We start from the raw sequence: 21,099 nt of genomic DNA, 5'->3' as shown, positions 1-21,099 counted from the left end.
CACAGGTTGCAAAATCTCTAGAGAAGCACCAGCCACTAGCAAGGTTTGCCTAAAGTAGTTCAAACTGGATTCTTCAGGGACCAAGAGACAAAGGAAGGCTTTTTGGTTCAATGGTCTGGTGGTAAACTGACTCAGGGCCTTCTTTCTGACCCAGCAGTCGGACAGGCTCTGTGCTCCACAGAAGGTCCCAATCCTTAGGGAAGGGTTGGAAGGACTTTGGCCTACTTAGGCCCCAAAAGACTGGGTTCCTGCTCTGAGCAAAGGGTGTTATGAACTTGAAACCATAGGAAAACCCCTGTGTGGGTTTGAAGGACTGCTCCTGCCAGAGCCCTTACTGGATTTGGAGTGATCTCTAGTAAGCGTATTAGCACGCATGCAGGTCTTTTTCTGTTTTTAATACGTTTTCTCTGTATTGCTTTTGTGTTCAGACTAAAACAAGTTTGCTTAAAAAGAGATGTTTGGTAGATTAATAGTGGTAATTACACTGTTAACCATCTCTGAAGAGAAGGCAAAACAAGCCTGCTTAGGCAGCCTGTGTTTTGTCAAGGGTGGTTACAGTAAAGACAAGGAACAGTTCAGCCTGGAAATAACCCGATCAGAGATGCATGTCTCCACCCAATGGCTCAATCGAAAGGCAATGGCTGGGGAGCCAGAAGCTCAAGAGTGGGTGCCCTAGCTGGACCATTGAGGGGATATACAGGTGCCCTGAACAGTGACACATATGTTGGCTGTGTGTGTGTGTGTGGTCTGTATCAGTGTGAATTGCATAAGTTTCCACAGCAATGGAACCAAGTACCCTAGAAAAGAGAAATGCAGAGAAAGGTCTCAATCTTTTTGGGAAAGTCTGTGAAAAGAGACGGGGAAGATGAATTATGAACAGCTGAGGAGATATTGGCTGGTTGAGCTGTGCACAGAAAGGCAGCTCAGCACTGAGGATCTGATGAAAACACAGCTAGGAGGTTTGCTGTATTCTAATGAACAGAAGAGGAATAATGGTCCCGGTCTGCAGGGAACTTCCAGCCCACTGGCAGAGGGTACAGCCAGCAGGCTAAATCTTGGAGCCAGCTCTTGGAGGGAAGCAGGTAAGAGGCTGGCAGAGGCACTACCTCTTTTCTATCCAGTGCATCACTGCAACTGGGATCAGAGATGGATCTACAAGTAGATCAGGAGAATCTGCAGCTGGAAAGGGGACAAACTGCATCAGGAAATGCAGCAGCTAGCAGACCGGGAGCAAGAGAGAGAAGACCAGGAGAAACAGCATAAATACAAGAGAGAAGAAAAGGAGAAGTACTACCAGCATGAGGAGAGAGAGAAAGATAAACAGCTTCCAAGTCCTTATCCAGTAGGTCAGGGGCGGGCAAACTTTTTGGCCTGAGGGCCACATCGGGTTTTTGAAATTGCATGGAAGGCCAGTTGGGGGAGGCTGTGCCTCCTCAAACAGCCAGGCGTGGCCTGGCCCCCTCCTCCTATCTGACCCCCCCTTGCTTCTTGCCCCCTGATGGTCCCCCTGGGACTCCTGCTCCATCCACCACCACCCTACTCCCTGTCCCCGACTGCCCCCCACTGCCCCATCCAATCCCTCCTCTCATTCCTGACTGCCTCCCTGGGACCTCTGCCCCCATCCAACCACCCCTTCTCCCTATTTCCTGACTGCCCCCCAGAACCCCTGCCCCTGACTGCCCCCTGTAGTCCTATCCAACCCCCCCCCTCACCTTCAGGACTGCCCCCCCAGACTCCTACCCTCTATCCAACTCCCCCGTCCCCTTACCGCATTGCCTGGAGCACCGGTGGATGGAAGCGCTACAGCCATGCCTCCCAGAGCACCAGGACATGCAGCCGTGCTGCCCAGCTGGAGCCAGCCACACCACTGCGCAGCACAGAGCACCAGGTCAGGCCATGACTCTGCAACTGTGCTGCTGCCCAGAACATTGCACGGACAGCACAGTGAGCTGAGGCTATGAGGGAAGGGGAACAGCGGGGTAGGGGCTAGCCTCCTGGGCCAGGAGCTCAGGGGGCAGGCAGGAGGGGCCTGCGGGCCGGATGTGGCCTGTGAGCTGTAGTTTTCCCACCTCTGAAGTAGGTAGAACTAGTCTTCAGGTACTTGTCCTGGTGGGTGGTATAGACTCAAATTACTTCCTCATTTTAGGGAGGAGGATGACATATGTGTTTCTAAATGCTTTGGAAAGGAGTTGTGAATCGATAGGTCTCAAAATATAATTGTTAATGGGGATTGTCACTGAGTGGGTGTATTTCCAGTGGGGTCCCACAGGGATTGGTTCTTGGTCCTATTCTATTTAACATGTTTATCAGTGACCTGGGAGAAAACATAAAATCATCTATGATAAAGTTTGCAGATGACACAGATTTGGGGGGTAATAAATAATGAAGAGGACGGTCACTGATTGAGAGCAATGAGGACCACTTCATAAACTGGGCAGAAGCAAACAATATGTGGTTTAATACAGCTAAATGTAAATGTGTACTTCTAGGAACAAAGAACATAGGCTGTACTAACAGGATGGGATACTCCATCCTGGAAAGCAGTGACTCTGAAAAAGATTTTGGGTCATGGTGGATAATCTGCTGAACATGACCTCCCAGGGAGATGCTCTGGCCAAAAGGACTAATGTGATCCTTGGATGAATAAATGGGAATGTTGAGTAGGAGTAGAGAGGCTATTTTATCTCTATTGGCACTGCTGTTACTGCTGCTGGAGTACTGTGTCCCATTCTGGTGCTTACAATTCAAGAAGGATGTTGATAAATTGGAGAGGGTTCAGAGAAGAGCCACAAGAATGATTAAAAAATTAGACAATATACCTTATAGTGAGAGACTCAGCTCAATGTATTTAATTTAACAGAGAGAAGGTTAAGAGGTAACCTAGATTGGGCTCTTCAGTCTAGCAGAGAGGGGTATAATACGATCCATTAGCTGGAAGATGAAATTAGACAAATTCACACTGGAGATAAAGTGTACATTTTTAACAATGAAGATAATTAACCATTAGAAAAATGTACGAAGTGTTGCGATGGAGTTTCCATCACTGACAATTTTCATATCAAGATTGGGTGTTTTTCTATAATATATCCTCTAGGAATTATGTTGGAGAAATTTAGTGGTCTGTGACAGCTTGCAACCCCCACAAGGGGTCCCAACCCCCAGTTTGACAACCCCTGCTCTAGCAATTATTTTGGGGAAGTTTGGTGATCTGTGTTCAATGGCCTGGATCTGAATGTGTTGTATCTGAATATGTTCCTCCTCTTCAGACAAAATGTTTGCTGTCACAGAAGGCAATTGAGGGTGATAATTACCTTCCATAGTCAGATCTGAGAACCTCCGATTCAGAAAAGGTAGTTGTAGTGAGAGGGGCGTGGCCTTCCTCTGAGACTGATGGGGATGAACCACTCTCCTTCCCATGGTGGGCAGAGCTAGGTAAGCCACACCCACCCCACAGGAAGCAGAGGGGCAGCACAGGAAGTTTTAAAGGTGGTTTCTCCAGTTCAGTTGCACAAGAGCCAGAAAAGAAAGTAGACGTTGCTTGGCTGCTGCCGAGCCCTGTGCCTGATATGTAGCTCTGCTGTGCCGAGGACCCAGAGAACGTACCAGAACTACTGACAGACCAGGACCCGGTGGAGCTACTGGGACTGCCGTTGGCTGTGTACCCAGGGGAGATGCAGGAATCCCAGGAGATAGAGGTACATGCCAAAGGGGTAGTAGGAAGTAACAGAGGGATACCAGATGGTAGTCCAGTTTTGTTGGCGGAATTCAGGTCAGTGTGTTTTGGATGGATCGCTGCTGACCCAGTGGCAGAACCATCCGCCACTGTTAGGACCCTGGGCTAGGACCCGGTGGAGGAGGGTGGGCCCGGGTCCCCTTACCCCATGCGGCTGCCTCACCCTGGGATGACTGCCTATCCACTTTAGGCCAAGAGGCCAGTGTTTTCTCCCTATCCTCTTGAGCCTGAGAGTAGGCAGTAGACTTCTTAGTGCTGTGCCCTGCTATAGACTGCTTCTTGCTCTGCCCTGTCCCGACGGCTAGAGCTCTGATACTGCTAATTCCCCATTCAGCCTTGCCTTTATAGATAAATGGTAGTGTGGGGCGCGTGGCATCCCTCCAAGACTGATGGGGAGGGATGGCCACAGACCCCTACAGTAGTTATAGACATTCTTTATGTGGTCTCTTGAGTTGCAGGTAATATGTGTAATACGGAGCCAACCAATAGGGCCAAAACAGTCAATGCCATTCTGGCCAGGATGCAGTCATTGGATCTGATTTATACCCCTCACCATAATGCTGAAAGGATTTAGGATTCTGATATTTCTTGTTACGATCAGGCAGTTGAGGAGGGGATGGTGGTATCTGCTGATTTGCCTCTGATAGCTAGTCCGATCATGTATCCGATGGTGAGCAGAGGTGACTGTGGTGGACCTGGTAGAACTGATCATAGAAATAATACATTCAGAGACCTGAAGGATGATGTCTTGAGGGGCAGAACCAGTGGTGAAAATAGCCGTTCCTCTCTCCTCTTCTTATCCTCTGAAGGTAAAGAAGGGAGCGTTGGAGAAGAGCTCCTCTTATTTGCTGTTGATCTTTTGCTGGATCCAAGACTGATGAGGACTCAAGCAGGATGGATCTGAGCCATTACTGTGGGATAATGAGTAGCAAGGTGGATTCAGAATGTTGCACAAGAGCAGTTCTCACTGGCTGTGGTTGCACTCCCTAAATCGCAGGTTTAAGAGTCAGTTCCAAAGTGTTGGGAACCTGGTTATGCACTGTTTCTGAGTGGTTTCATACCTGTATCTTAGCTCTGCTTACAGAACTTCTATGTGCCATAGATAAAGTTCTCATTCTCAGAATGGTTCTGCTAACAGAGGCCATTTCCAAACCACATTTATCTCATCTTGATTCAGATCCACAGACTTGGAGACCTTCTTAGCCACATCCTTCCCTTTCTTTGAAGGAAGCACAATCAGGAGTGGCTCTATGCTTTTTGCCGCCCCAAGCATGGCAGGCAGGCGGCTTTCGGTGGCAAGCGGATTCGGCGGCATGCCTGCGGGAGGTCCGCTGGTGCCGCGCCATCGGTGTCCCCGCTGCCGAATTGCCATCGAAGCTGCAGGACCAGCCGACCTCCTGCAGGCATGCCTCTGAAAGCTGCTTGCCTGCCACCTTCACAGCAACCAGTGGGCCGCCCCCCGCGGCTTGCCACCCCAGGCACGTGTTTGCTGCGCTGGTGCCTGGAGCCACCCCTGAGCACAGTAGAGGCTGCTGGAGTTGAAGGTACCATCAGAATGGATGGAGGTCCATAAGGTTTCTATTTATCCTGACCCAGAGGATGGTCTCTGCCTATCCCCTGTATCTGATGTCTTTTCAGCTTCTGTTAGCTGACTCTCCTTCTTAGCTCTTGGCAGGGGCGGCTCTAGGAATTGCACCGCCCAAAGCAGGGTGGCACGCCGTGGGGGGCGCTCTGGTGGTCGCCGGTCCCGCGGCTCTGGTGGACCTCCTGCAGACGTGCCTGCGGAGGGTCCGCTGGTCCCGCGGCTCTGGTGGACCTCCCGCAGGAGATTCCCTGGAGCCGCGGGACCAGCAGACCCTACGCAGGCATGCCTGCGGGAGGTCTACCGGAGCCACCTGCCGCCCTCCCGCGGCACGGCACGCCGCCCCAAGCACATGCTTGGCGCGCTGGGGTCTTGAGCCAGCCCCGGCTCTTGGAGTACACATGACAAAGATTGAGCACTTCGATGAAGGGCATCCCTTTCCAAAGGAAGTAGGGCATCCAGAATATGCATCTGATGTGGAAAACACCTCCAGACAGGAGACATGTTTGAATCCAGGTTTCCTCTTCAGAGCCACTATTTGAATTATTTATTAAAATTCTTACTTTAAAATTAAACTACCCTAATTGGCTACACTATAAATTAACTCCTATCCTTAGCTCTATCTGAAGAACTATGTGAGGGGTTTTAGCATCTGTATCAAACGTCCAGAGAGGCGGCTGTGGATCACCGTGCCCTTTTATAGCCTGGCCCCTAGACTGTTCTGGAACCAGGGAAAAGAAGGGTAGGAAGGGATACGTGAGCTCTCCAATGGGCACTGCTAGTTATTATGGCTGGAACTCTGCCACACTTGGAAAGTGCAAGTACATTTCCATGCTACTGTGGGTTGAAGTTGTAACTGCTAATTATATCTGAGTATTTATACCAGATTTATTACTGATGACTATGACGTCTCCAGTTTTATCAGATACGTAATATGTAGACACACTTAAAAAATGCTGAAGGGGTGTGTGTGTGTGTGTGTGTTGGAGAGTTTTTTATTGGGTTTTATTTTCAATATGTGTAAGTAATATGTAATGAGGTCTAGTGTACCATATTGATCTCTACTGGTTATGTTTATTGCAGGAATAGCACTGCTTTTTAGCCTGTTTCCTGCAGTGCATAGTGGAAGAGACAAAAGTGTTGAAATTCTGAAGAAAGGCAACTTATTGGGTGTCTCACCAGGTGGAACTCGAGAAGCATTCTTTAGTGATGAAAACTACAACCTCTTGTGGGGTAATCGCAAAGGCTTTGCTCAAGTGGCCATAGATGCAAAAGTGGTGAGTGATTCCTTGTGTTTCTATAAATATGTTTAACCCACTGATCATTGTGTGTTACATGCCTGTCTCTGCACCCAAGCCACAAAAAATGAGTCTGTTACAGCTGCTAGCTACGGAGACTAGCTCTTTAACTGAAGCTTTCAATACTGGTGCTTTTCGCTCTGGAAGGAGGCGAGCAGCAGGCCAGGGGACGAGGAGGTGAGTGGCGAACCAGGGAGTGAGGAGGGATGCAGCAGCAGGTGAAGAGGTTTCGCAGTGGTCGGGCGCAGGGGTTGAGGAGGGATGTGGTGAGTGGCAAGTGGGAGGGTGATGAGGGACGTGGCAAGCGGCAGCAGGAGTGCTTCCTTTTCCCTAGCTATCCGTCCTCCCCCATGCTGGGGGTTGGAGAAGAAGGTGTAATGAGAGCTGCTTTGATGTCTCTGAGTCACCCAAGGACTCCTCATAGGCAGAGGAACTCCACATGTGGTTGGTTAAGCCAGCTTTAGGAAGAACTGGTGCAAGAGAGGATTGGGCTGTTTTTTCTAGCAGGCAAATATACTATAGTAAGAACATGGAAATTATGAGTCTCTCCCCACCTTGTAGTGACTGGTTATGCAGCATAGGGCATGTGATGGAAATGGAGCATTGGACATTTAACTTTAAATTTTAAAAAAGATTGTAGATTCCCTTCCCAAAAGAGGAAAGGGGACAGCATGACTTGTTACAATAAATTCAATATTATATCAGTGGAGTAGAATGAAGAATTCCTCAGGTGTACGGTTGTTTTTTGATGTACAATACTAGGTTGTCACAAGGTGCCTCTTCAGCTACCCAGTGGGCAGTGCTGCCCAGCCTGTTTTCATGGTCTCTGTCAGAAACTCACTCGTGCTGTTTCCCTTTCACCATCTGTACATTTATTCTTCGGTTCCCAAGCAAAACAGAACATGACACAGGTATCCAGCAGGAGGAGACTAACACACAACCTTCTTCTCCTCATGGTCACTCTCTGAGCTCCCATGCTTCCTGTTCCTCCCAGTTACTGAGCCAATTATCTCATTAGCCCAAGTTAGCACCCAGGTGTCAGTAATCCTCCCACCAGAAATGGGTTATTGTCTTTCAGTTAAGTCAGCAGTGCTTTTCTGTGCTGCAGCAACCTCCGTGATCAGGGTGCTACACGTAGCATTTTATCACGTAGGTGTTACAATATCCAGCATATGGTATTCTGGCTTATATTTTTTACTGCAGCTTTGTTTGTCTAATGAAGGCCTGGTCTACACTAGGAGTTTGTCGAATTTAGCAGCGTTAATTTGATTTAACCGTGCAACCGTCCACACCAGGAAGCTAATTAGTTCGACCTAGAGGGCTCTTTAGTTCGAATTCGGTACTCCACCCCGACGAGGGGAGTAGCGCTAAATTCGACATGGCTATGTCGAGTTAGCCTATGTGTGGACAGAAATCGACCTTAGTAGCTCTGGGAGCTATCCCACAGTGCACCACTGTGTTGATGCTCTGGACAGCAGTCCGAGCTCAGATGTTCTGATCAGCCATACAGGAAAAGGCCCGGGAAAATTTGAATTCCTTTTCCTGTCTGGCCATTTTGAATCTCAGTTCCTGGTTGGACATCGGGGCGAGCTCAGCAGCACTGGCAGCGATGCAGAGCTCTCCAGCAGAGGAGTCCATGCAATCTCAGAGTAGAAAGAGGGCCCCAGCATGGACTGACCAGGAAGTCTTGGATCTGATCGCTGTGTGGGGCGATGAGTCTGTGCTTTTGGAGCTGTGCTCCAATAAACGGAATGCAAAGATCTACGAGAAGGTCTCCAAAGCCATGGCACTCAGAGGATACAGCCGGGATGCAATGCAGTGCCGCGTGAAAATCAAGGACCTGAGACAAGGCTACCAAAAAATCAAAGCGGCAAACGGACGCTCCGGAGCCCAGCCCCAGACATGCCGCTTCTACGAGGCACTGCATGCCATTCTCGGTGGGTCTGCCACCACTGCCCCACCAGTGACCGTGGACTCTGAGGATGGGATAGTGTCGACGGGCAGTTTCTCGGCGATGTTCACGGATGGGGAAGATGAGGAAGGGTTTGTGGAGGACGACGCAGGCGACAGCGCTTACAATACTGCTTTCCCCGACAGCCAGGATCTCTTCATCAGCCTCACAGAGATCCCCTACCAACCCTCCCCGGCCGTTAACCCGGACTCCGAATCAGGGGAAGGATCAGTCGGTAAGTGCTATAAACATGTAAACATTTATTTTTTTAAAAACAGGAATAAAAACTATATGAAAAGAAGGTCAATACATATAGGGATAGAACAGAAATCCTCTTGGGAGAGTTCCACGAAGCTCTCGTAGAGGTACTCGAAAAGCCTCCACAGGAGGTTCCTGGGGAGAGGTGCCTTATTGGGTGCTCCGTGGAAGCACACTCTTCCGCGCCAGGCCATCCTCAGGTACAGTGGGAGCATTGCCTCGATGAGCATGGCAGCATAGGGCCCTGGTCTGTGCAGGGATTCACGCAGCATGCGCTCTCTGTCTCTCCTAGTGACCCGCCTCAGGGTGATCTCGCTCGGCAACTGCTGCATCTAATTAGGGGAATTACTGTAATGTTACTATTGGGAATGCTTGACTTTTCCTTTGCATAACAATGACCATCGTTTAACAGCCACGTGGTGGAGGCTGCAGAGGGAAAGCATACAGGGATCTTTCCCGGGGACAGCCGCGAGGGGCTGGAACAGGGTCAGACTTTATGCTTTCCAGATTGCCTGCAGCAGGAGGGCACTGCTATCCATTAACTGTTAAGCAGCCTAAAGTTTACGGCTTACCAGGCCTGGCTGCTACACGGATTCTGCTGTCCTGCCCCGCTTGTCCGATCTCCAGTGCAAGACCCCAGGCAATGAAAGCGAATGCCGAAAATTCGAACTTGTCCTGAGACCACATGAGATAGGTGCCGTGTATGGTCTTGTTCACAGAAACAGACTAGACTGTGTTCAGTGTTCGCAAACATGTATCTTTGCAAGGCAATCACTTCCTTTTTCCCATCACACAGCTGCGGCTGTTTCCCGAACTGCCCCGGCATCCCCCTCACAGAGGCTGGCGCAGATTAGGCGGCGAAAGAAAAAGACTCGGGACGAGATGTTCGCTGAACTGATGGCCTGCTCCAGAGCCGAGGCGGCCCAGCAGAGCCAGTGGAGGGAGACCCTCTCTCAGCAGCAGCGCTCACACAGCGAACGGGAGGACAGGTGGCGGCAGGAAGACCAGCAGGCGACTCAAACGTTGCTTGGACTAATGAGGGAGCAAACGGACACGCTCCGGCACCTTGTGGATGTTCTGCAGGACCACAGGCAGGAGCAGAGAGCCCCCCTGAACTGTATCTGCAACCGCCCTCCCCCGCCACAAAGTCCTGTCCCCCCCTCACCCAAAATCACAAGAAGGAGGGGCGCTAGGGGCCGTGAAAACTGTCACTCCACCCCAGCAGAGCGCTCATGTACCAAACAGCTCTCATTCGCTAAAGTATGAGAATTGCTTCCCTTCCTGGCTCACCCAATCCAAAATCCCAGTTTCATCCCCCAACTGTGTGGTTGAGTATTAAAAATAGTTTGCTGTTCATTACTGTTTCCGTCATGTTTCTTTGCAGAAGATTTTTTGTGAAGGGGAGATAGGGGCTTGTTAATTGCATAGGACAGCCACCATTACCAGGGTACAGACATGGGGGCAGGCTCAACAGCAGGTCACACACAGAGTGCAGTCACTAGGCACCCGGGTCACTGTGGGAGGTGTCTGCTGCCCCAGGTCAGTCTGGGAGGTGTATGCTGCCCCAGGGTCCGAGCGCCTGGCATCCACAAATGGCAAGGCAGGCTGCCCTTACCATGCCCTTCCACCCTAGCCATGAACCTCTCCGATGCCCTGAGCCCCAGCCAGAGCCATCATCCCCCTACACCTACTCACCCTTCCCACACACCCCTCACCCCTTCCTGCAAACCCACCCCTTCCTGCACACCCTCCTGTAACCGTCCTCCCCCCAGAGACCGCTATAGGAGCAGGAGCCTGTCATTCCTCGAGTGTAGAAGCGGTCTGTACATCACTGCACACCGTACCCACCACAGTCTGCGTCTCTGTTTGAACCCTTTAACGCGAATTCATTAGTAAAGAAAACTTTGTTAATTAAAAATGTTCCAATAACTTTATTTTTAAACGTCTGTTGGAAGGGGGGAAACCTGGTGAACGGGGTATGTAACCGCTGAAAAAAGTCAATAGTAACTGAAACAGGGGCAGGTTCAGCTTCTCTGTAAAGAGACTGGACAGTCATAGGTTACCCTGCTCTCTGAGGAACCTAGCTTTCAAAGCCTCCTGGATGCACAGCACTTCCCGCTGGGCTCTTCTAATCGCACGGGTGTCTGGCTGAGCGTAATCAGCAGCCAGGCGATTTGCCTCAACCTCCCATCCCGCCATAAAGGTCTCCCCCTTGCTCTCACAGAGATTGTGGAGCACAAAGCAAGCTGCAATAACAATGGGGATATTGGTTTCGCTCAGATCCGAGCGAGTCAGTAAGCTCCTCCATCTCCCCTTGAGACGTCCGAAAGCACACTCCACCACCATTCTGCACTTGCTCAGCCGGTAGTTGAAGAGCTCCTTGTCACTGTCCAGGGCGCCTGTATAGGGCTTCATGAGCCAGGGCATTAGCGGGTAGGCTGGGTCCCCGAGGATCACTGTAGGCATCTCCACATCCCCAACAGTTATTTTGTGGTCCGGGAAGAAACTACCTTCCTGCAGGCGTCTAAACAGACAAGAGTTCCTGAAAACACGCGCGTCATGAACCTTGCCCGGCCACCCGACGTAGATGTTGGTAAAACGTCCCCTATGGTCCACCAGTGCTTGCAGCACCATTGAAAAGTAGCCCTTTCGGTTAATATACTGGTTGGCCTGGTGGGCCGGTCCCAGGATAGGGATGTGAGTGCCATCTATAGCCCCACCGCAGTTTGGGAATCCCATCGCGGCGAAGCCATCTATGACGACCTGGACGTTTCCCAGGGTCACTACCTTTGAGAGCAGTAGGTCAACGATTGCGTGGGCTACTTGCATCACAGCAACCCCCATGGTAGATTTGCCCACGCCAAAGTGGTTCGCTACTGACCAGTAGCTGTCTAGCGTTGCAAGTTTCCAGAGGGCTATGGCCACTCGCTTCTGCACACTCAGGGCTGCTCGCATCCGGGTGTCCTTGCGCTTCAGGGCAGGGGACAGCAAGTCACAGAGTTCAAGGAAAGTGCCCTTACGCATCCTGAAGTTTCGCAGCCACTGTGATTCATCCCAGACCTGCAGCACTATGCGGTCCCACCAGTCCGTGCTTGTTTCCCGGGCCCAGAATCGCCGTCCCATAGCATGAACGTGACCCATTGCCACCATGATCTCCGCGGCGCGGGATCCCGTGCTTTGTGAGAGGTCTGTGCCACTCTCACACTTCATGTCCTCACCGCGCTGCCGGAGCCTCCTCGCCCGATTTCTCAGCAGCTGACTGTGGAAGAGGTGGACAATAAGGTGCGAGGAGTTGACAACGGCCATAAGTGCAGCGATGATCGCAGCGGGCTCCATGCTCGCAGTGCTGTGGCATCCGCGCTGTCACTGATCTGAAAAGTGTGCTAACAGATTTCCCGCCGGCGCTTTCAGGGAGAGAGGGCGGGAGTGATGGTTGAATGATGACAGTTACCCAAAACCACCCTCGACACATTTTTCCCCCAGCAGGCATTGGGGGCTCTACCCAGCATTCCAATGGGAAGCGGGGACTGCGGGAACTGTGGGATAGCTGCCCAGAATGCACCGCTTCCAATGTCGACGCTTGCCCCGTTAGTGTGGACTCACAAAGTCGAATTAGTGTCCTTAGTGTGGATACACAAATTCGACTTCATAAGGTCGAATCCACAAATTCGACCTAAGTTAAATCGAACTACTCTTGTAGTGTAGACATACCCGAAGAATAGAGCTGTTAACAGAAGAAAGGTGAAGAGCAAGATTAATGCACAAGTTCAATGTGTCTTGGAATATGAAACGTGGTCCAGGGAACATCATCCTTCCTCTCTGTTGTTAGTCAAATTTCTATAAACTGTATAGATATGAGTTGAAAGAGATACATTTTAAAGAAATAAAAGCAGAAGGAAAGAAGGAGTCGTCATCTTAGCTGTCTCCACTATGGGCTGCTGCTTCCGAAGAAGAGGAGAGGAAATGGGAGCTGCTTTCTGTGACCAGAACTACCAGCAGGAGTGGAACTGCAGGCAGGTGAGGACCTGGAAGCAGAAAAATAGGACTCCAGCCATCAGTGGTGGAATGGAGCCAGGCAATATTTGCAGGAGAGAGGGGGACAAGATGTTACACAGAGTGAGAAAAGAAGGTGACCTAATGCCAGAGAAGCCTAGTCAGGAGGAGCGAGAGATTTGGAACAGATGGCATGATGACAAGATTAAATGAAAAGCAAGTTCAGATAGTGTGACTTTGTTTAGTTATTTTTAAACTATTATTACTTTTCTCTCTGAGCAGTTGTTGTAGGGATGTTTCACAGGAATTACACTCTCTGTTAAGATGTGGTTTATACTGCAAAAAAGTTTAAGAACCTCTGCTCTGATTCATATCTCTGATAAACCTCTTGGGATAGGAACTGAAGGGGAAGCAGAGTTCTGTACCATGCCTGTACATGGTTGGCACTCGATCTATAACAACAATAATGAAGACACTATCACCACATAAGATTTAGGAATAGGGTGATCAGCCAGCAAATGTGAAAAATCGGGACAGGGAGTGGGGGGTAATAGGAGCCTATATACGAAAAAGACCCAAAAATCGGGATATCTGGTCACCCTATTTAGGAAGAATCTCTGCTGTGACGTGATGTGACCTATACTAGCTCAGTATGTGTGTCAGAGAGACAATAATCTGCATCATATTTGAGGGGAAATAATTTTCTGAGAAATTACAGTTTCTTAAAACCATTTGGTATTAAAGGCATTAGAAAGGAAACATTCAGTTACGTATGATCATCCTTTCTTTTCCCCTTTCCCAAGATTTGCAGGTGTTTCATAGTAAAAGTGGGACTCTTACATTGCATAGTCTATAGAACTTTTGCAAGATTTTGTTACCAAAATAATATGTGTGGATGATTTTTTTTATTTTTTGTCTAACTCACTAGTACTCTGACTTCTTAGGCAATGGGAAAAAAATGCTGAGAAAACTCATGAAACCAATAATTCTGATATCTGTGAAATTATTTGTTCTGCTTCTGAATGTTTTCCTGTCAGTGTTGTTTTGGTGTTCATCCTGATAACAGCAACATGTGACATAGGTTCTAAGAAATCTCAGAAAATGGAGCCTCAGCTGGTACATAACTAGCTGTAGTTTTTCCTGACAAACTTGCAACTCCTTTTGAGTTTCTAGTCATGATAACTTATCAGTTTCATTTCGATTTAATAGGATGGTAAAGTAGACTACAACCACATGATACAGATGCAGAATGCCTCTCTACAGAGATGATGAAATATTTAAAACAAAAACGGAGGCTGAACTTACCAAAGTCTGACCACTTCTTTTTTCTCATTTCATAGCCCATCATCCCTTTGTTTACACAGAATATTCGGGAAGGATATAGGACATTTGGAAAAATAGGTATGATTTACTTTATATGCATCTTTTCAAATTCTTGGAGTTTTCTTTTATTTTTATTTTCAAAATCAATTGTTTCTGGGAAATACTAGTCTTATGAATTTATTTTGAATCTTTTTTTCTCTTTTAACTGTAGTAACGGTCATGTAAACTGAAGTGCACATGGGTTATCTAATCTGAATATGTATTTATTGGACTAAGCCTTAATTGTTCTCTACATGGTGACCCATTTAACCTGATAATGAATATGCAGGAGGTAATGTAAGAGTAGATAATAATTTTCAAGATTATGTGGCCTGCATATTGTTTTACGTACTTTATGTAGCCTTTCATCAAACACTCATAATATTTAAAATGTGTTAGTTGCAGTCCAGACATCATTGTGATTCAGGGACTCTACTGACTTCTAAGGTTCTCTCTCAAAATGTAAATCTCCCCTCCCCTTTTTCTAATACACAGGGTTTTTTAGGTGGTTCTATGAAAAGTCTCGATTGCTACTCATTCCTATGTATGGAGGGTTCCCAGTCAAACTTCGCACCTATGTTGGAGATCCCATTCCATATGATCCAAATATAACAGCTACGGAACTAGTTGAAAAGGTAAGTTGGCTCTTGGTATCTTGATTATAATACTTCTCATTTCATTTTGATCTGAGTGAAAATACTTCTTAGGTTCCAATATCAGACCTCAGTCCAAACACATCTGTAGTCTCAGGAGTGGCACATCTCGGATAAGACTGTGGGTCTGAACAACCCAGGAGAGACTCATCAAGTTAGCATGAAGTTCTTCCTCTGGGAGATCCACAGGGGAGAGGAGAAAAGGATTTACTGCTGCAAACTGTGGAACACAGTGGGAAGTGGAGAGCTAACACACACTTCCTATCCCTAGTCACCTGCTCTTATTCCTATTAGGGTATGGCTACACTTACAAATCTGCAGCGCTGGTAGTTGCAGCGCTGGTTGTCCAGCTGTGCAGGGCCAGTGCTGGTGTGTGGCCACACTCACAGCTACCAGCGCTGGTGTGTGGCCACATTTGCAGCATTTGCAGCGCTGTTGGGAGTGATGCATTATGGGCAGCTATCCCAGTGTTCAAGTGGCAGCAACGTGCTTTTCAAAAGAGGGGGGTGGGGTGGGGTGTAGTGTGACAGGGAGCGGGCGGGAGAGAGAGAGGGGATTTTTGGAGCCAACACTGTGTGTTACCTTCCTGCCTTGAAAAATCAGAACATGTTCCCGATCCCTTACCCTTAACTTTTAACTGCAAACAGCCTGCAGCCAACGGACTCCCTCTCTCCCCTCTGCCCCGTTTCTGTCAAGGAAACACTCACTCGTTGCCTGCCTCATTATCTCATTTGATTGTTCACAGATTGATCACAGCAAACAGGAGCTGTGTTTGTAGATAAACAGCTCCGGGATCAACGGAGCTACGGAGCTCCGAGTTAACAACAAAACAAAGAGAGGCTGCATAACAAAACAAAGAGAGTAATTTATAAAAGCATTCTGGGATATCTGCTAATACCCTGGAGGCCAATAACAGCGCTGGTGTGTGGCCACACTTGATGACCAGCGCTGCAATCTTTATTCCCCATGCTGAGCCAGGTGTACGGCCAGCGCTGCAGCCAGGGAGTTGCAGCGCTGGATGTGCCCTGCAGGTGTGGACACTTACTAATTGCAGCGCTGGAAAGCCTCTACCAGCGCTGCAACTCGCAAGTGTAGCCATACCCTTAGACTCCTCACCTATGCTCTGCCACATACTGTTCTTCATCTCCAAATAGGAACAGCACTACTGTGTGGTCAGGGATAGGTAGACAACCTCAGTAGACTGGTTTTATTTTTGTGGTGATGTTAATATAAAAAATACCTTGCAGTGCTTTGGGGCATGAGAAGGGGCATAGTTAATATATGATTTATTTTTTTGGTTGCAAGTGATTAAATTTGGAGATCAGATACAGTTCCCTCACTGCACTTTCTTGACTAGTAGCTCATTCAGGAAGTCGTTCAGGGCAAACAGTGAGCACGACCTCCCCAGCAATACTATAGGAGTTTTTAATGGTCCATGGCTGCCAAGTCTCCTCTTTAACATCTTAGAGAATGAGTGTAGAAACCTGAAAAGAACAGTGCTCCTGTATTCTTCCCTCCCAGACTTTGCCTCTCCCAGCCCCGCCCCCCGCTCTTCCCCCCACCGTCTGTCCCCGGCCCCACCCAAATTATAATCAATATAATAGGGAAGAAAAGACTTACCCTGTTGGGTTGTCTGGAATCTGGAAACTATGTGGCAAGTGTATTAATGCAAGGAGGAAGTGTAGAATAGCTATATAGGCATTCCACAGCCATCAAGAAGGGATAAGCTTCCCTGTAGCCTACACCCCAAACCACAAATTACCTTGCAAAGCCTTTGTCTGCTTCGTTTCATCAGAGGCAAGTCGTTAGCCACAAGGCTTGCGGGCAGCAGAGGTGATGTCTTGCATCATAGCTCCTTGCCCTCAGGCAGCTCCTGTAATCTTTTTCTGCGGAGGCTGTGCAATTATTGCCTCTTTCCTCTTGTTTTTTTTTTTTATCCTTTTCTATTTTGTGATATCTTTTTGATTCTATAGTGATAAGTGCAGCATAAATGCTTACATGGATAGAGGACAGTTGAGGAACTGCACAAAGCAGTTTCTAAAACTGACTTCCTGAAGGAGCAAAATACCTTTTCTACTCCCAAGTTCCAGACTGAGCCACTTCTGTATTCCCAGGTCCAAATGAGCAGTTAGATTCCCCCACCAGCATAAACATGATTTCAGCCACTTACAAGTTCATAGAAGCATTTGTTTTCCCTTAGATTCACATAATCAACGTCTTGTCTCTCCTTCCCCCTGACCACCACCACAGAGGGGAAGGGCATCCTTAGTGTACAATGAGAAAAGCCAGGGACAAGGGGAAAACACATATTTTGCCCTTTTAAAAATTTCCAGAGAACAAATCATCTAATCATCACCTTGTTCTGTGCTGTAAGATAGATGAAGATGCCAAAGAGAAGTCTAAAAAGGAAGGAGTGACTTCTTTTCAAAGAGGAAAGGGTAGAAGATTTACTCAGGCAAAATGACAAATCAGCTCCTGGACTTAAGGAGGTTTCCATGTTCTCCTCCTGTATTTGCTTGGTAAAGGGGCTGTCATAAACAGATAGTTAAGGGTTAAAGTCTCTTTTACCTGTAAAGAGTTAACAAGCTCAGTAACCTGATGAACACCTGACCAGAGGACCAATCAAGGGACAGGATAATTTCAAATCTCTGTGGAGGGAAGGCTTTGTCTGTGTTCTTTGTTTGAGCTGTGTGCTCTCTTTGGATCTAAGAGAGGCCAGACATGTCTCCAAGTTCTCCTGGAGTATTTCTTACTATCCAGTATAGTGAGTATTAGTTAAAAAGGTGGATTAGTCTTTTGAGTTGCTTTCTATATTTGCAATTGTGTGGTTGCTGGATAAATTCTTTATTTCTGTTTGCTGTTACTTTGATTATTCTGAGGAGGAGGGAGGGGGAAGTCTCTCCAAGTTTGTATGTCAGGCCCTGTAATACTACAGAGAGAGTGTACTTTCTTTCTTTCTTCTAATAAAATCTTTTCTTTTTAGAACTTGATTGATTTCTTCCCTTGTTTGGATTTTCAGGGGAAGGGGAGGGGGGAAAGTGAATCCCTCTTTGTTTGATTCAAGGCATTTGAATCAGGTATCTCTCCTAAGCACTAGGAGAGGGGAGGAGGGAAATGGATTATTTCCCTTTGTGTTGAGATTCAAGGTGTTTGGATCTGTGTTCCCCAGGGGAAGTTTTTGGGGGAACAGGGAGTGTGTCAGACACTTAAAACTGACTGGTGGCAGCGAGAACCAGATCTAAACTAGGATTTTAGTTTAGAGGAGTCCATGCAGGTCCCCATCTTGTGAATGCTAAAGTTCAAAGTGGGGAAAAAACCTATGACAGGGCACTCTTGCATAAAGCTGAAACAGCAGGATTTCAGTGGTCTCCTCTTTGACGACTGTGGGATTGCAAAGGTGTATCTGAAGGCATAATTTGACCTGCAAAATCTTTCAATAATGAGGATGCCTGAGAAAGGGACAGAGCTTGACTCTAAATCCAGGAGTTTGCAGGAGTGGCTGTTAGTGAAACTTCATGCCATTCGTGAGGTGAGATTACTGTTTATCCCAGATTAAGTTGTCCTGTGAATTTAAGTTGCTGGTGAATAGCTGACAGTACTATTTGATAAACATCACATTGAACACACACATTCTGGCAGGTTCCTAAAATTTAACTTTGGGCAGAGGCAGGGGAATATCTTCAAGGTTCTCTGCAGAGCAAGGGCAACTATTTGTTTTACTCTCTACTGATCCCTCCTGACTTGGAGCGATTACCTCCCCATTTTTTTCCAAAGACATTTTTCTGTGGCTGTTAAGTTTATTTTGCAATAGAAATGACACTTGTCTATAGTCTTCACTTCCCTTTCTTTGGTATAGGGCAGGGGTTGGCAACCTTTCAGAAGTGGTGTGCCGAGTCTTCATTTATTCACTCTGATTTAAGGTTTCACGTGCCAGTAATACATTTTAATGTTTTTAGAAGGTCTCTTTCTATAAGTCTATAATATATAACTAAACTATTGTTGTATGTAAAGTAAATAAGGTTGTTAAAATGTTTGAGAAGCTTCATTTAAAATTAAATTAAAATGCAGAGCCCCCCGGACCAGTGGTCAGGACCCGGGCAGTGTAAGTGCCACTGAAAATCAGCTCGTGTGCTGCCTTTGGTACACGTACCATAGGTTTTCTACCCCTGGTATAGGAACTGACTAGTGATATCTCACAAGGCTGTATCCTAAACTGAAACTCTTCAAACACAATCAGTAATTATCTAAGAAAAAATCTAGCCTTTATTTGATTTATGGGGGAGAGGAACAGAGGGAATAACAATGTGTGGGTAGTTTGGGGGACTATTTGGAGAGAAACAGATTTAGCTCAGGCTATCACTTAAGGCTGCAATACTAATTTCATCTTCCAGTGATTTTATCAAAGTTCTCCTGTAAAGAATGGAAAAGTCTATTTCTAATGAAAAATATATGGAAATAAAATCCCTGAGGCTGGTTCATGTATTTATCCTACAGGAGCAATGTGTCAGGGTGGTGCTCTGTTCCCATTCTCTGCTGCCCCAGGAACTGCTTACTCCCACTTTCTTTTAGAGTTCAGTCTGTATTTTATTACAAACCCTTCTCCCAACACCAGTATAGTGCAACATCACAGTTTTTAATTCCTACAGTTTTTAGTTCCTCTTTACCAGGACCCTAGGAAATGAGCTCTCCCTCTTTTGGGAGCTGTTTCAGTCTGAATCAGCCAGTCCAGTTTTCCCCTCTTGTAACACTTCCTTTCTGGTTTATCAGGTTAGCCAATTGAGGCCTAATTAGTTCCTTGCCTGCCTAGCCATCCCCTCTGCCTTCACTAGCAGGACCAAGTACTGATTTTGCCCCAGATCCCTAAGTGGCCCTCCTCAAGGACTGAACTCACAAGCCTGGGTTTAGCAGGCCAGTGCTCAAACCACTGAGCTGTCCCCCTCGTCATGAGACATAAAACCAGCATCGCTATTGAGTCCATGATTTTTAGTGTCTAGCAAGGTTATGAATTTAAGCTCCCAGTTTCATCTTTTGAAGATGTTATGCAGGTTTTCCTTTGATTACAAAGACAGAGAGGTCAGATATGAAGTTGATCATTTCAGGAAAAGTGTTTGCCTATGAGTGATAGTGTGTTTTTATCTTCTATTATTGGGACCAATGCAGTTACAACAACACTGCATACAAGATATATAGTTACATATCTGCAAATGATAAATGTTATGAGACAGATCCTCAGCTGGTATGAATTGGCTGAGGTTCTGGCCTTACTGGAACCCTGTGGGGGTTAGTGATACTATCAGAAATGTTTTTCATTTCCTGACTCCCATCCATTTCTATAATTTAGAAAATCTTGGTCAATATATATGCCCAATCTTAGGCTCACTAATCCATAGTTAGGTGCCTAAATAAATAGTCTGATTCTTTCCACAAGCATTGAACACCCAACAGCTCCCACTGATCTCTTTAACAAATACATTTTTTGGATGCTGAGGGGAAGCTGTTGTGTCACTTTGGGTGGAATAAGTGGGCCCAGAGAACTGGAGGTGTTTACATGACTGTTGTTATACAACATGAACCATTTTAAACAAGGTTTGGGTACAGAGACCTCAGGCTGCTTAGTTATTATGGCAAACACATGAGAAAACTCATGGCAAAAGCTGAAATGTATTGACTGAGATACATGAAAGGAAAAGAATCAAAACAAGGCAAAAAGCACTGAAATTAAGTGATTAGCAAAACAATCCCTTTTTCAGAGATAAAGAATATGGGTTAGAGTCTCTTGCTCTGTCAAGCAGCCCATCTTGGTGGGGAAGAGTTAGTTTTGCTGTTCAATTTTGAATCAGGAATGATAGTCATTTTCCTGCTTTTGACAAAATAGACACAGGAGATGAGACAGAGTAGTAAAACTTGAGGGAAATATGGCTTTTGTTGATGTTCTCAGGACACAAAGAGGCTAGTCAGGGATATCATCTGGTTGGTCTGGTCAGGTCCCTTACCTCTGCCAGTCCTTCTCTGACTGGCAGAGCTGGATGGACCGTCTCACCTTGTTATGCTGGGGCCGTATGGTGCTTTCGGTCTCCGGATTAGGCAGAAAGCTGAGAGAGACAGGACAATAGTTAGATGGTGAGGGACAGGAAGGGACACACAAGAGAGAGGAGGACAGAGTTGGACCTCATATGTATCAAGTTGGGGTCTTTACTGGGGCAGTGGTGTTGGTTAGGCCTCCCCACTGGTGTGCCAAGGTCCACATGTCACAATGAAAATCCCCCAGC

The 21,099-nt window shown here is 47.2% G+C and overlaps 1 protein-coding gene across 3 annotated transcripts in view; it reads left to right on the top strand.

Moving 5' to 3' along the window:
• LOC120399364 (transmembrane protein 68-like) overlaps positions 1-21,099 on the top strand; it is a 51,810-nt gene that overhangs the window by 29,319 nt on the left and 1,392 nt on the right. For all 3 annotated transcript variants that reach the window (XM_039527551.1, XM_039527550.1, XM_039527549.1), the window contains 3 exons: positions 6,399-6,592; positions 14,156-14,216; positions 14,673-14,812. In XM_039527551.1, the coding sequence (XP_039383485.1) occupies positions 6,399-6,592; positions 14,156-14,216; positions 14,673-14,812 (395 nt within the window). The remainder of the gene's footprint in view (positions 1-6,398; positions 6,593-14,155; positions 14,217-14,672; positions 14,813-21,099) is intronic.

This window comes from Mauremys reevesii, linkage group 2 (assembly GCF_016161935.1).
Source record: "Mauremys reevesii isolate NIE-2019 linkage group 2, ASM1616193v1, whole genome shotgun sequence".
Lineage (NCBI taxonomy): Eukaryota > Metazoa > Chordata > Testudines > Geoemydidae > Mauremys > Mauremys reevesii.
Note: the sequence above shows the minus strand (reverse complement) of the source record. Positions and strands in the feature narration are given on the sequence as shown.